The sequence below is a fragment of the Electrophorus electricus genome, chromosome 22 (assembly GCF_041902795.1).
Source record: "Electrophorus electricus isolate QZ-2024a chromosome 22, ASM4190279v1, whole genome shotgun sequence".
NCBI lineage: Eukaryota > Metazoa > Chordata > Actinopteri > Gymnotiformes > Gymnotidae > Electrophorus > Electrophorus electricus.
The window spans coordinates 1,945,001-1,958,795 of record NC_137518.1 but is presented as its reverse complement, the minus strand read 5'-3'; the positions used below and the strand labels follow the sequence as shown (position 1 = coordinate 1,958,795).

Genomic DNA, 13,795 nt, shown 5'->3' with positions numbered 1-13,795 from the left:
ATGAGTATTATAGCTGAGAGTAAACAGGAGCTGGAACTTCAAAACTCAAGAAGCTAGACATAATGAAGAAATTATAGTTTCTGCAGATCACAATGGCTCTATTTCAGCTGATCCATTTGACTGTAAATTTTCTCTGACAGGGTCCATATGTAGCCTATATATAGGAGGTGTTTTAATGTTAAATCAAAGAAACACTAAGAGGCGTTTTATAGGGACTTGGCAACCATTGTTCATAATGTAGAGAGTTGCAAGATTTGCTCTGGTGTGTGTGTGTGTGTGTGTGTGTGTGTGTGTGTGTGTGTGTGTGTGTGTGTGTGTGTGTGTGTGTTTCACATGTAATGATGTTTTGAAAAGTAAAATACAATAGGGAATTATTTTTAAAAAAGTACAACTCAGGCTTTTTACTATAGATGATCCAAATTGCAACATTCTTTTTTTGTGTTGCTGACTACATGAGAACGTGACTCGAAACACAGTGCTTGGACGGGACCAAGAGTGACTTTGGAGGGGATGCATAATCCCAGCAGGATCTTCATCCTGTCCTGCAGCTGTCCAAGTGGCTGTGTGAGTTCTTCCTTCCAGCTGTCCCTTTGCCCTATACAAGCGCTGACAGGAAGTTGACCTTCTGCCCATGGCTGTGACAGGACAGAGAGCCAGGCTGACCTCCAGTCAGCAGGAATGTTCTACTGGCCCGTTCACTGACCCTCAGGCCTTGGTGTTGTCCAGCTGCAGCTGTCTGCATCAGTCCCATCTATGAGGTGTGCATTAGTCCCACCCACCATCCAGCTGTGTGTATTAGTCCCACCCACCATGCATGTCATGCGTAGCTCATCCAGGAGGATTCTTACAGTTGTGGTTAGTGTTGAAGGTTTGCATATCAAAGTTTTGAACAGAGATATAAATGAAAGTTCTGTCCCTGAACCAGTTCTGGTTTAAACAACCTGATGGATGTTGAACGTGATGTCATGTCTGTATGGGATTTGGGACTTATACTGCACTGACTGCAGGGACCGTGACTGTGCTTTGTGGGACGTGAAACGTAAGCAATTACTGGGCAATTAGCAACCCATGCAAAATCAAGGAAAGAGCGCAGCACTCGGGGAATGAATCAGACTGGGCAAGCTGTGGAAAAGGTCCATTCGCGCTAAGGAAATACCTCTATTGGGACTCCGCGGGCAACTCCCAGAGGATAAGCTTTCGCACTCCTATACAGAAAGTGAGAGTGATGTTGATAAGACATTGAACAGGTCATTAACATGATCATGTTTTTGACTTTTCTTCTATATAATATATTACCCCTGCACACATTCACTTAATACAGCAACACTTTATCTTTATCATTGTTCTTTATCATGTCTTTATTGTTACACTGCTATGCATATACTTTAACCTTTAAACCTTTAGCTCGTTAACCCTGAAATGAGCAACTCCTTTCCATGTTAAAGCGTAATTTGGTGCAAATAGAAATGTTTAAGTTTGAGGTAAGATAAAACTTTGACAGGGGCACACGCACGCACACACACACCCACACACACATGCACACACACACCCACACACGCACACACACACACACACACACGCACACACACACACCCGCCCACACCCGCCCACACCCACACACACACACACACACACACACACACTCTTATCCAAAGGGAAGTACAATATAACTGACCCATCACAAGCACAGAAACAAAGTCAGAGGAGTGATGACAGAAAGAGGAACTATAAACATAAACTATAAACATAAACTATAAACACATAAACTATAAACATAAACTATAAACATATAAAATATAAACATAAATTATAAACATATAAACTATAAACATAAACTATAAACATAAACTATAAACATATAAACTATAAACATAAACTATAAACATATAAACTATAAACATATAAACTATAAGCATAAACTATAAACATAAACTATAAACATAAACTAAAAAGATGTTTCAGGAAGTTAAAACAGCTAATTGTATTATTAATTATATATAATGTAACATTACTAACCTGAATTTAGAGTAGCAAATGGGTCTAATGTCATTTAAATATTAATTTCATGCTTTAGGCAATGTACATTTATTTGTTTGTGTACATTTACCGTACCTGTAAAAATAAAAGTCCTTTTGAGCAAGATGTATTAACTGACTGCAAATATATAACTGTCCTCATACTTTAAACTTTTATTACCATTGCATATACTGGCTGTTCTAGTCAAACAATATTTGCATATAAATACATAATAAAATCATTTACTGCTGTCAATATAGTCGTCTTGGAATTTAGGCCCAGCTTAGTTTTTTTTATGAACGCTTTAGAACAATGGCGCCATCTGCTGGTTCAAGTGCACCAGCAAAAATAAAACAAACAATAATACGGTAAAACATAAGGAACTATTTAGAACACACTTAAAACAATACTCGAAATTAACTATGTTAATGATTGTAGCAAAGTAGAACTACAAAACAGTCTATCTACTCTAATGTACATGGACATTTCAAAGCTACTGTGCATCAGTTGTTTAACTCAACAGATGAAGGTACAGATAACTCTTATTATGTCCTATATTATCTAGGTTTGCTGTGCAGGAGTGTAGCTACTGGATGTGCATTCTGTCAGAACTATTATATGCAAACTCCTCATGACTTAATGACATTTCATTATGAACCAGTTTAATCCAGACACCAGCCAGGCCTGGCTGGAAACGAAAAAGCATTTCCTATGAAGAGCAATTTAATTAAAGTCTAGCCCATTGTAAGAAAAATCACTTGTCTAATTAGTATGAAGCGGCCGAATGTTTCCAAAGGCTCTTCCAAACGTATCTTCATCCGCATGTGTGTGGACGCTTGTCTTATTTCATGTCTAACTGTGGTCAGCTGAAATAAATTCTGAGGAAAGGAAGAACACAATGCATGTTTCATGAATTGAATTAAAACATTTCTTCCTTGCAGTTTCAGTTCCAACTGTGCGTGCATGCGGTGCCATCCATTTCAGAAGCCCTTCACTGGATTAAACAATGTTCGCATCACGACTTTCAGTCGTGCAAGTGACACCAGCCCACGATGAATGGGCAGAGGTGACCACAGAACACTGCACCGTTCCTTTTCGGCTGTTAGGAGAGAAACGAGATTCGGGATCTGCCGTGGCAGCCGGCGGAAGGCCAGAAAGAACCATGGAGAAATAATTTGAGACGTGTTATTCGCAGTTTTAAGGGTTTTTTTTTCAGACGCTTCTTAGATCTTTTCACAGGACAAAGTCATAAATTAGAAACAATATCTTACGGGATATACACAACAGACATCAAATAACAGTTTCCAAAAGAAAAAACCCAATGAAAAAGACGGATGTGTTGGATTCTGATGGAAAAAAACATTTCAACAAATACAACGTTTGATCAGCTCTGGGTTTCTGGTTGTGACCTCATTGTGTCTTCTCCTCAGTCATCTTGTAAAAGAAAAAAACACACTTTAAATGATGCACTGTAACTCTAACACAGATCTGAAAATGAACCGATAATAGATTTTAAACATAGTTATACTAGGCTCACACAAAAGGTATGAAAGTTCTTAATTTAAACCAAACCAATCACTGAACTTCTGGACGGCAAGGACACCAAAGCATGCTGCTGCATGCACAAAATAAATCTTATACACATTTTGGCCATTAAAACAATATTAGGTCACCAATAGGAAAATCAATGGTACAACTGTTCAGAATGGTCAGATGTCAGTGAGAGAACTGTTTTAGTGAAGTGAGAGTTTGAGAAGGTTCCTCAATGAGCAGTCGAATCACTAATCACCTAAACGGTCACACTGAACAAACACATTCACATTAGACACGGCTACGAGGAGCTCTGTGCTCCTACCTGGCATTACATTTTCTTCATTACGTGTAAGACTGAAGGCTGTAATGACAACCACTGTGCCGGTACAGAGCAAAGCTACTGAATGTGTAGTACAGAAATGCCGAAAAGAAGGCAGGAAAGCTATGAAAGCAAAGAGGGAGTGAGAAAAGAGACAGCATCATTAGAAAAAAAAAAGAGGATGAGAAGAAAATGTGAAGACAGGTCAGCAGAAGGACATACCGAACGTTCTGGCAAGAGAAAACAGGAGCTTTTCTGTGCTAATGCGAAATGCTGGCCTCTCTCTGCAGAATAATATCTGACTGAATGTTGGGTGCGAAACAGCAGCGTAACTTTACCCACATAAACATAAGCATATGTCTGACTAACAGTTCCCGCTGGAACTTGTGAATGTCACAGGATGTAAAACCACTTTGATCTCTGTATGTACTATGTGCATGTCAGGGCCGACGACGACAGGCCAAAACGAAACACTTTACATGGATGGCAGTCGTCCTCCTCCCGCTTCCACGCTCGCTCGGTCCCTCCTGCTTGCGCACCTTTGTCCGACGTTCCAGAAAATCCCTACCAGCTCAGAAGAACAAGAAAATCCGGAAAACGCTTTGCGAGTCATGCACCAGGCCGCGGCCCAGCCGGCTTCCTCGCCGGTCCGCCGGCCTGCAGCAGCATCGCCGTCCCGTGCGCTCTGCACTCGTGCACGTCTTGACCTCCACAGTGTCCTCCCTGCGCGTCGGCTCCGGGCCCGACCCCTCCGGTCGCCTCGCCCGCCGTCCGTCCCCCGTCGAGGGGGCGTGGTCACAGGGCCGACACCTTGACGACGTTGGAGCTGGAGGTGGTGGTGATGGGTGGGACGACGGTGGAGTCCGGGTGGAAGGCAGGCGGGGAGGGGAGGCTGATGATGGCCGTGGTGATGTGCTGCCCTTGGCAGTTGCTCCCACTCCTCTCGCTGGTCTTCAGGTTGAGACTGGAGCGAGTGCTGGAACCAGAGTGGCACAGAGTGGACCTTCAGCAGAGTTCCCCAGAGCAGTTAACTCTATAAGAATAGCTTTCCTTGTTAAAGGAGGAACGCTGCTGGCAGTCCTGTGGTCAGATTCCTCAAAAAATGTTAAAAATTCTTATAATGCAAATCCACTCAGAAATGAGCCTGCAAATATGAAGTCTGAGCGATTGTCTATGTTGGTTGAGGGAAATGGTAATGAATATAGCTGACCCAAACACTGATGATTACAGACATGTGTTTTTGAATGCTAGATAGTAACCAAAACAGTAGTGTAATACTTAAACTAGGATTTTTGTAGTGATGAGTGCACTTTAAACTTCACTTTATACTACATACGCTCGCAACCCACTGCCCTCTAGTGTGTAAAGTGAGTATTACACCAATCTGACCTGGAACCAAGACTGGGTTCATCTCCGTACTGGATGCGAATGGCACTGAGCTCCTGCAGGCCCTGTGTGTGCGTGTGTGTGGTGGACAGGCTGGCGTTGGGCAGTGGGATCCTCTTGCGGGAGCGGCGCGTACAGCAGGTGCCTGTGACGCCGTCGTGACTGGATAGGGAGGAGCTCCGTGAGGGCGGGCTCTGTAGCGGCACCGCCCCCTCCACACAGTTTTGCTCATACAGCTGCTCATCGACAAACTCATGAGCCTGGATGGGAGAAAAAGAGAGAGATAGGGAGAGAGAAATGCAATACAATTCTTTCTCTTTACCTATTCACAGTAATTCAGTCAACCCTGTTCCGTGCTATTACTATTGCCACTATTCAAAGCATACATTTGTATTATCCAGACTGAGAGTCATCATTGTCAGTGTTTTATAGAGCATTTCTCTGTTGGAGCAGGGCATCAGTGACTGGTTATGTGAGGATATGGATGGCTCAGAGAAGCTCTGTGTGTGTGTGTGTGAGTGTGTGTGTGTGTGTGTGTGTGTGTGTGTGTGAGTGTGTGTGTGTGAGTGTGTGTGTGTGTGTGTGTGTGTGTGTGAGTGTGTGTGTGCGTGTGTGTGTGCGTGTGCGTGTGGGTGTGCGTGTGTGCGTGTGTGTGCGTGTGTGTGTGAGTGTGTGTGTGTGTGCGTGTGCGCGCGTGTGCGTGTGTGTGCGTGTGTGTGTGTGTGTGTGTGTGTGAGAGTGTGTGTGTGTGTGTGTGTGTGTGCGTGCGTGCGTGTGTGTGTGTGTGTGTGTGTGTGAGTGTGTGTGTGTGTGTGTGTGTGAGTGTGTGTGTGTGTGTGTGTGCGTGTGTATGTGTGTGTGTGTGTGTGTGTGTGTGTGTGTGTGCGTGAGAGTGTGTGTGTGTGTGTGCGTGTGTATATGTGTTCACACTCACGGTGGTCTTCTCTAGACAGTGCAGTAGGTGGTGATGTTGGCTCTCCAGTAATGAAGTGGTTTTATTCACGTGCTCCTCCTCCTCTGAGCCCTGAGACACACACACACACACACACACACACACACACACACCAAAGTGTGGCGTGTGTAATACTATACTAATCCACACCCACTGTGTGGCACTGGCACTCACCCACTCCCAGGCTGATTCATTAAGTAAATCAAGCTTAGAGGTGCTATTAGAAAGCGCAGTTATTAATTTAGAACTGTAAAATTACAGCCTGTAGCTCATCTGTTGGCATGCATAACTCATCAGTCATATTACTGGTCTGTGTCTGACCGCAGTATCCCGCCCCACCCGATATCTCTTGGGGTGGATGTCCATTCTCAACGCTGACGTAGTGAATGTGTGGGCCAGGTCTGCAGACACAGCAGTGCTCCTGGGGTTTTTATCCATGCATCACTGTTGGACTGAGAGTGGTTCACCAGCCAAGAATATCTTGTGGTCTGAAGCTACTGCTGATGGCTAACGCAAACTGGGTATGGCGACAGCTGTCCTACACACTAACTGTACACCTACAGGGCGTTTCAATAAAGTTTCATTTGTAACAGAGGCTGGAGAGTGCAGATCTTACAAACAGGTGCTTCCTATGCAGTTATTTGCCTAACAGGTATTAGAACTGTCCATGTTGAACACAGTATATATATATATAGTTTGAAAATTCAGTCAATAAAGGAGCACTTACATACATTTTAAAATACATTCACCTGTGACACTGTTCACAGTGCCTGGAACTGTGTCAGTCCGTGAGAGCATCACTCAGTCACTCCATAATTCGAGGGTCGGACTGTGTGTTTGTGTGCGTGTCGTGCGGAGAACAGCAAAGGATGCCGTCATGAAAGGGAAGGGAACATGCAGAAGTGGAACAGCGTTGTTCCAGAAGCTTTTTTTTCCCTGAGCGCACTCTCATGCAGCGCGGCGCTCCCGGGAATGACATGCCTGTAATTCCAACTGCCAGAATCCCTGACAACTTCATGGCAAACCCCCTCGCACCCAAATCGCCCGCAAAACGGAGACGCGAGCCACATGCAAACGGGACCGCTGCCTCCTGCCCTGACCCTCTGCCCCCCCCCCCAACCGCCCCCCGTTCTGCTGCCCAACCCCCGCTCCGCAAAGCCCCCCTCCTTCCCATTCCCTCTCTGGCTGTCTGCCATCCCAGTTTGTTTTGCCCATAGATCCAGGAATAAAGGAAGCACTGACTCCTTAATAGACCTCAGAACGCGGGCGAGCGGAGGGGACTGTTCGATCGAGCGCTAATGAGCTTTAATTGGAGGTATTATTTTCAGCGGGCTTTAATCTTGAGTGCCGCTCTTGGAGAATAAAAGCAGGAGTCGGTCAGGTGGAATGGCTGATTGTGAGACCTTTCCACTTAGATACTGAAGCTCTTTTTAAATCAGCACCACTTCTAATTAGGATGGAGACGAGTGTGAGTTAAATCCGACCTGATTTTATTAGCGTTCAGCGCGGCACCGCGACTGCGCCGCGGGAGGAGGGCATCCGAGGAGCATGGCCGAATGATGCCACAGGCAGGGGGCGTAAGAGCACCCCTTAAAGGTTAGATCCAGGACACGGAATCTAATTACTGTTGAACGAGTAGCCAAGGATGTGTAACAGTATGTTTATGTTTACTGTAACCCTTTGTATGCTGTTTCCTCACTTCAAAGTGTATCCTCTCCTTCTGCGGTAGGCAGATTCAAGTGCAAGGTGTCAACACACCCAAACTGGACAGTTCAACGGCGAACTTGATAGTGTTTTCCTGTGTGTCTGGAGATCTTTACCCCCAGAGAGTTTTAACCCCAGAGGGAGACCTTTATAACCCTGCGGGGAGATCTTTCTGGAGCTTTCTGGCAGCTTTGAGCCTCGAGGAAGTGCTTTAAGCCCAGACAAAGAGCTTTAACCCTATAGGGAGAGTTTCAGCCCTGAAGGAGGCACTTAAATATACATTTCACTCACCGTGAGGTCCAGCAGCTCACTGAGGAGGCCGTTCCGCTTGCTTTGGAGGTAGGCGTTGGAGCTGCCCTTCTTGGCTATTCTTATTCGGGCCAATCGGGCTTTCTGTGCAGGCAGAAAGGTGTGGGATCACGTAGGGAAGAGTAATGAATTAACCAACCACTGGGTTCCAATCTGGCACCTCATCCATCCATCCATCACAAGCAGACCAGCATCAGGTTTCCGCCATGCCTGCTGTAGCTTATCCGTTTTTGGTTTTTTTAAATCACAGCCCACCCACAAGCAAACCGTATGTCCCACCCGGGCCGCAACATTTACCACCGAATGCCAAGAAACCTTATTTACATTTTCTGTCCAATCATGGATCGGACAGGGTAAACATCGGTCGCCCGTGTGCAGGCATTATTGATGAGGTCGATATGGAAAACTACGGGTCCAAATAAACAGACAGTTGAAAGCCAACATGGAGATGAAGGGTAAGACACGGGGGAAGATGGATTTGTGGGTAGTGGTGTTCTCACATCCTAATCTCAAACCATCCGGAGTGGTCACCTATGAATGAGAGCACAACTGGAGATTCAACTTTTAACCCCTCTCCTAATTCTGATCTGAACCAAGGATGACTTTTAAAATGACTTTCTGCACATCGCTACAGATATGAAACCCAAGAACCTTCTGGCTCCCGGGGACAATTTTCTTTTTAGATGAACACGAGAGATGGAAATGGGACTCTTTATAAAGATCCAACCATATGCAGACCAGGGATGGCCTAGGAGTTGTTTTTAGTGCGCTTCCGATATAGTATAATAGATTCCATCTGACATTTGTCTTAAACAGTGTCACTGAGAGAGCTATATGCCTTCGGAGTTTCATTACCAAAGAGTATCGGGAACGGGAACATCGGCAGGGCTGAAATGGGTGGAGAATGAGCAGAGATGGAGGGAGCGGATGGGAAAATGGGAGCAGATGTGAGAGAAAGGGCCTAGAAAGGAGTCTGAAGAGCTTTTCTTTCATGCAAGGTGAGAATCACTTCGGAAAGCCTCGCTGCGCCCTCGCCGAAAGCTGCGCACACGCGCATGCCTGTTTGGAGAGCTTCCCTCCCGAGGGACAGCTCATATTAGGGAAGCCATTTGGTGTGTTTGTTTCGCAAAGATACCGAGCATCACCTCCTCTCTGGGAGGAAGAGGAGGCATATGAGCACAAAGAGGAAACTGGTCTCTGTTTCCTCTGTTTGATCTAAGAGAAAACGACAAGCAACAAATGGCATGTGCGGAGGATGAGGGGTTACGGCTGGAGACACCGAACACACAAACGCCGAACAGGGAGCATAATCAATGAACAACACACATAGTGATGCACACTATGTAATCTACACTAAGCAACCTATACGTATGACAACACAAAACCGAAAACAATGGGGAAAGACTGGTAGCAAAGCTCGGCAAAGAGCTTTAGCATGTAGGAATTGATCAGAGTGGTGTGAATTGATCAGGTGATCAGAAGCCTGATGATGCAGTGCAAGGCAGAGCAGGGTCACGCGGTGGAGCTATATGCAGGGCACGATGACATCACTTCATAGTGATGAAAATGAAGTGTCTGCATATAAAGTCTGTATTATGTACCGATCATAACAGTGGAGTGTAACAAAGAGCATTGATGGGAGTAAATACTTAAGGTAACATTAACCATTGCTGTGAGCAACACTGCAGGAATTTTAATCTCCACACACAAAGGTTGTCATTAAAAACAGCTGACTTCCAAAAGCTGTTGGCATCTGTAGCTCAAAAAGCCGGGTCATTGTTTTGTTTAACACACATAGAGAGATCTAGAATATCTTAAAAATGATTAATTTTACCTGTATCCATGGTCAGCTTTAAGCCATTATTAGCAATGAGTAACATTTTACATTACTGCTCTCTACAAGTGGCTCTTAAAATCCCTCCATGTTCAGCTCATGCACCTCCGCCCGCGGCTGCACCCTGGTCCCGTGCCCCGCCTGTGTGGCCTCTCTCACACCCAAACGTGACGCCCGCCTGCTGCTGCTGTAGTGACCCTGGTCCATTTTGAGGAAGTGGCACACTCTGCTCTCAGGGAACTCGCTCAGATTCGGCCTTCTCATTGGCCCAGCAAAATTGGCTCTGTGATTTGTGTGATTTAAAAAAAAAAAGGAAAGAAATAAGACGAACACTCCAGCAATGAAATGGAGCAACAGCTAAACCTAGTTTCCAAAAAAAAAAAAAAAAAAAAACCCTGAATAAGTAGTTTGCTTAGGGTAGATGGTCTGCTAGATCTGACCCTGAGTGAGACAAGAACTATCTAGAGGACACGGGAGATGACGACAGCAGGAAATTGGGCGGCTTCACTGCAGACCAGGTTTGTCCGTCATAGTGCGCCCCGTCTGTGCTGACGCGGCCGTGATTTGTTTGGCAAGGACATGGCCTGCTAATTAGAGTCTGAAGCGATGTACCATTAGAGAGGAATGAAGATTAAAGACAGAACCGAGAGCAGATATCATGCCAACAGCCTCGGCCTAGCTCATCCTGATCACTGCCTCCACCCTCCTCTCACCCTCCACCCCCCAATGCACCGCTTGGCTCAGGAGCCACACGTCGGTGGAGTTCCAGTGGAATGACGAAGAAGGACATTATTAATTTATCCATTGGGGATAAAGGAAATGACACATGAAATCCATTCTATTAATAGTTTGAGAGGGAAACGTCTGTTCCATGACACTGTACTGCCATTCACAAAACCCACAAAAGCCTGGTGGCTTATTGCAGACATATGGCAGAAACTGTGTTTGTCTTGCTTAATGAAATGTATGACAGTGCTGGCCTTGTCTAAGATAATGAGCACAGTGTGACGTATAAGGTGATGCAGCGGGGTCCAGTTGTGCAGCTTTCTCAGAGTTGGGCCCTGTATCTGTCCTTTGTGTGGCCCCACATCTGTCCTGTGTGGGGCCCCGCATCTGTCCTGTGTGGAGCCCCATATCTGTCCTGTGTGGGGCCCCGCATCTGTCCTGTGTGGGGCCCCGCATCTGTCCTGTGTTGGGCCCCGTATCTGTCCTGTGTGGGCCCCATATCTGTCCTGTCTGGAGCCCCATATCTGTACTGTGTGGGGCCCCATATCTGTCCTAAGTGGGACCCGGTATCTGTCCTGTGTGGAGCCCCGTATCTGTCCTGTGTGGGGCCCCGCATCTGTCCTGTGTGGAGCCCTGCATCTGTCCTGTGTGGGGCCCCGCATCTGTCCTGTGTGGAGCCCCGTATCTGTCCTGTGTGGGGCCCCGCATCTGTCCTGTGTGGGGCCCCGCATCTGTCCTGTGTGGGGCCCCGCATCTGTCCTGTGTTGGGCCCCGTATCTGTCCTGTGTGGGCCCCATATCTGTCCTGTCTGGAGCCCCATATCTGTACTGTGTGGGGCCCCATATCTGTCCTAAGTGGGACCCGGTATCTGTCCTGTGTGGAGCCCCATATCTGTCCTGTGTGGAGCCCCGTATCTGTCCTGTGTGGGGCCCCGTATCTGTCCTGTGTGGGCCCCATATCTGTCCTGTCTGGAGCCCCATATCTGTACTGTGTGGGGCCCCATATCTGTCCTAAGTGGGACCCGGTATCTGTCCTGTGTGGAGCCCCATATCTGTCCTGTGTGGAGCCCCGTATCTGTCCTGTGTGGGGCCCTGCATCTGTCCTGTGTGGGGCCCCGCATCTGTCCTGTGTGGAGCCCCGTATCTGTCCTGTGTGGGGCCCCGCATCTGTCCTGTGTGGGGCCCCGCATCTGTCCTGTGTGGGGCCCCGCATCTGTCCTGTGTTGGGCCCCGTATCTGTCCTGTGTGGGCCCCATATCTGTCCTGTCTGGAGCCCCATATCTGTACTGTGTGGGGCCCCATATCTGTCCTAAGTGGGACCCGGTATCTGTCCTGTGTGGAGCCCCGTGTCTGTCCTGTGTGGAGCCCCGCGTCTGTCCTGTGTGGGGCCCCGCATCTGTCCTGTGTGGAGCCCCGTATCTGTACTGTGTGGGGCCCCATATCTGTCCTAAGTGGGGCCCGGTATCTGTCCTGTGTGGAGCCCCGTATCTGTCCTGTGTGTGCGCCCCGCATCTGTCCTGTGTGGAGCCCCGTATCTGTCCTGTGTGTGCCCCATATCTGTCCTGTGTGCGCCCCGCATCTGTCCTGTGTGGAGCCCCGTATCTGTCCTGTGTGTGCCCCATATCTGTCCTGTGTGTGCCCCGCATCTGTCCTGTGTGGGCCCCGCATCTGTCCTGTGTGTGCCCCGCATCTGTCCTGTGTGGGCCCCGTATCTGTCCTGTGTGTGCGCCCCGCATCTGTCCTGTGTGGAGCCCCGCATCTGTTCTGTGTGGAGCCCCGTATCTGTCCTGTGTGGGCCCCATATCTGTCCTGTGTGGGCCCCGCATCTGTCCTGTGTGGGCCCCGCATCTGTCCTGCGTGGGCCCCGCATCTGTCCTGTGTGGGCCCCGTATCTGTCCTGTCTGGAGCCCCGCATCTGTCCGGTGTGGGCCCCGTATCTGTCCTGTGTGGAGCCCCGTGTCTGTCCTGTGTGGGCCCCGCATCTGTCCTGTGTGGGCCCCGCATCTGTCCTGTGTGGGCCCCGTATCTGTCCTGTGTGGGCCCCATATCTGTCCTGTGTGGGCCCCGCATCTGTCCTGTGTGGGCCCCGCATCTGTCCTGTGTGGGCCCCGCATCTGTCCTGTGTGGGCCCCGTATCTGTCCTGTATACCATGCCAGTTGTGAAGGGGAACTTAACTCTTGATGACTTTCACTTCAGATTCACCAACAAGGGCTTGTAGAGGGGAGCTATTTGTGGCCAGAGAGTCTCATTAAGGGCAAGAACCTCCCAAAGCTCCTTCTGCCTCCACCCGCTCGCTTACATTCCCTCCCGTCCCGTCTCTGCCTCCTTCTACCTCGCTCCCTCTCTGCCCCCAGCTGCTTCTCTTTAGCTCTCTACCTTCTCTCACTCTCTGTTTGTAAACCTAGTGCCTTTAGGTCAGCTCTTTGTTCCAGCTCTGAAAGGTCGAGTCCGCTGTCACCGGGCTCAGGATTGTTAGCGGTAATTTAAGCGGAAGGCGAGCCAGGTTCAGTAACTATGCAGTCAGTAGGGAGAGCAAAGTTGACTAATTCTGTTGAGAGAAAAAAAAAGCTGTTTCATGCTATCTCAGCACTATTTGCACTCTGGAGGCTAACTCCTGGATGGGTTAAAATTGAATGTTAGACTTTCTTACTGAAATAATTCGATTCTGTGGGAAGCATAACAAAACGCTCAATAAACAATTCAACCTCAAACTGATGCAAATTGTTGCATTATGCAGCATTTGTTTTTAATGACTTTACGCCACTGAGAGCACATTCATTTAAGAGAATAAAATAAACGTGGGTTTCTTTTTTTTAAACACAAGTAACCTCAGGGGTGCTATCGGGGAAGGAACGGTGCTGGAACAATTCACTCCTCAATCATGCTGGTTTTGTTCTGTGTTCTTATGCAGCTCAGTGTGTTTGGCCAACACTGCAATGCACACCATCTCACGCCGTGGCCGCACCAAATACACTGTGTTACTACTCACAGCAAAGCATAAGTCAACCTGCTTTAA

General features: G+C 47.6%; 1 protein-coding gene across 3 annotated transcripts in view; it reads right to left on the bottom strand.

Moving 5' to 3' along the window:
* Positions 1-2,011: 2,011 nt before the first annotated feature.
* LOC113586127 (A-type voltage-gated potassium channel KCND3-like) overlaps positions 2,012-13,795 on the bottom strand; it is a 65,128-nt gene continuing 53,344 nt past the window's right edge. For 2 of the 3 annotated variants that reach the window (XM_027024044.3, XM_027024061.3), the window contains exons 4-7: positions 8,202-8,303; positions 6,189-6,278; positions 5,258-5,514; positions 2,012-4,844 (exon numbers count right to left, since the gene is read on the bottom strand). In XM_027024044.3, coding sequence (XP_026879845.3) covers positions 4,664-4,844; positions 5,258-5,514; positions 6,189-6,278; positions 8,202-8,303 — 630 coding nt within the window. In that variant the 3' untranslated portion in view covers positions 2,012-4,663. The remainder of the gene's footprint in view (positions 4,845-5,257; positions 5,515-6,188; positions 6,279-8,201; positions 8,304-13,795) is intronic. The other variant, XM_027024068.3, reaches the window with a different exon arrangement.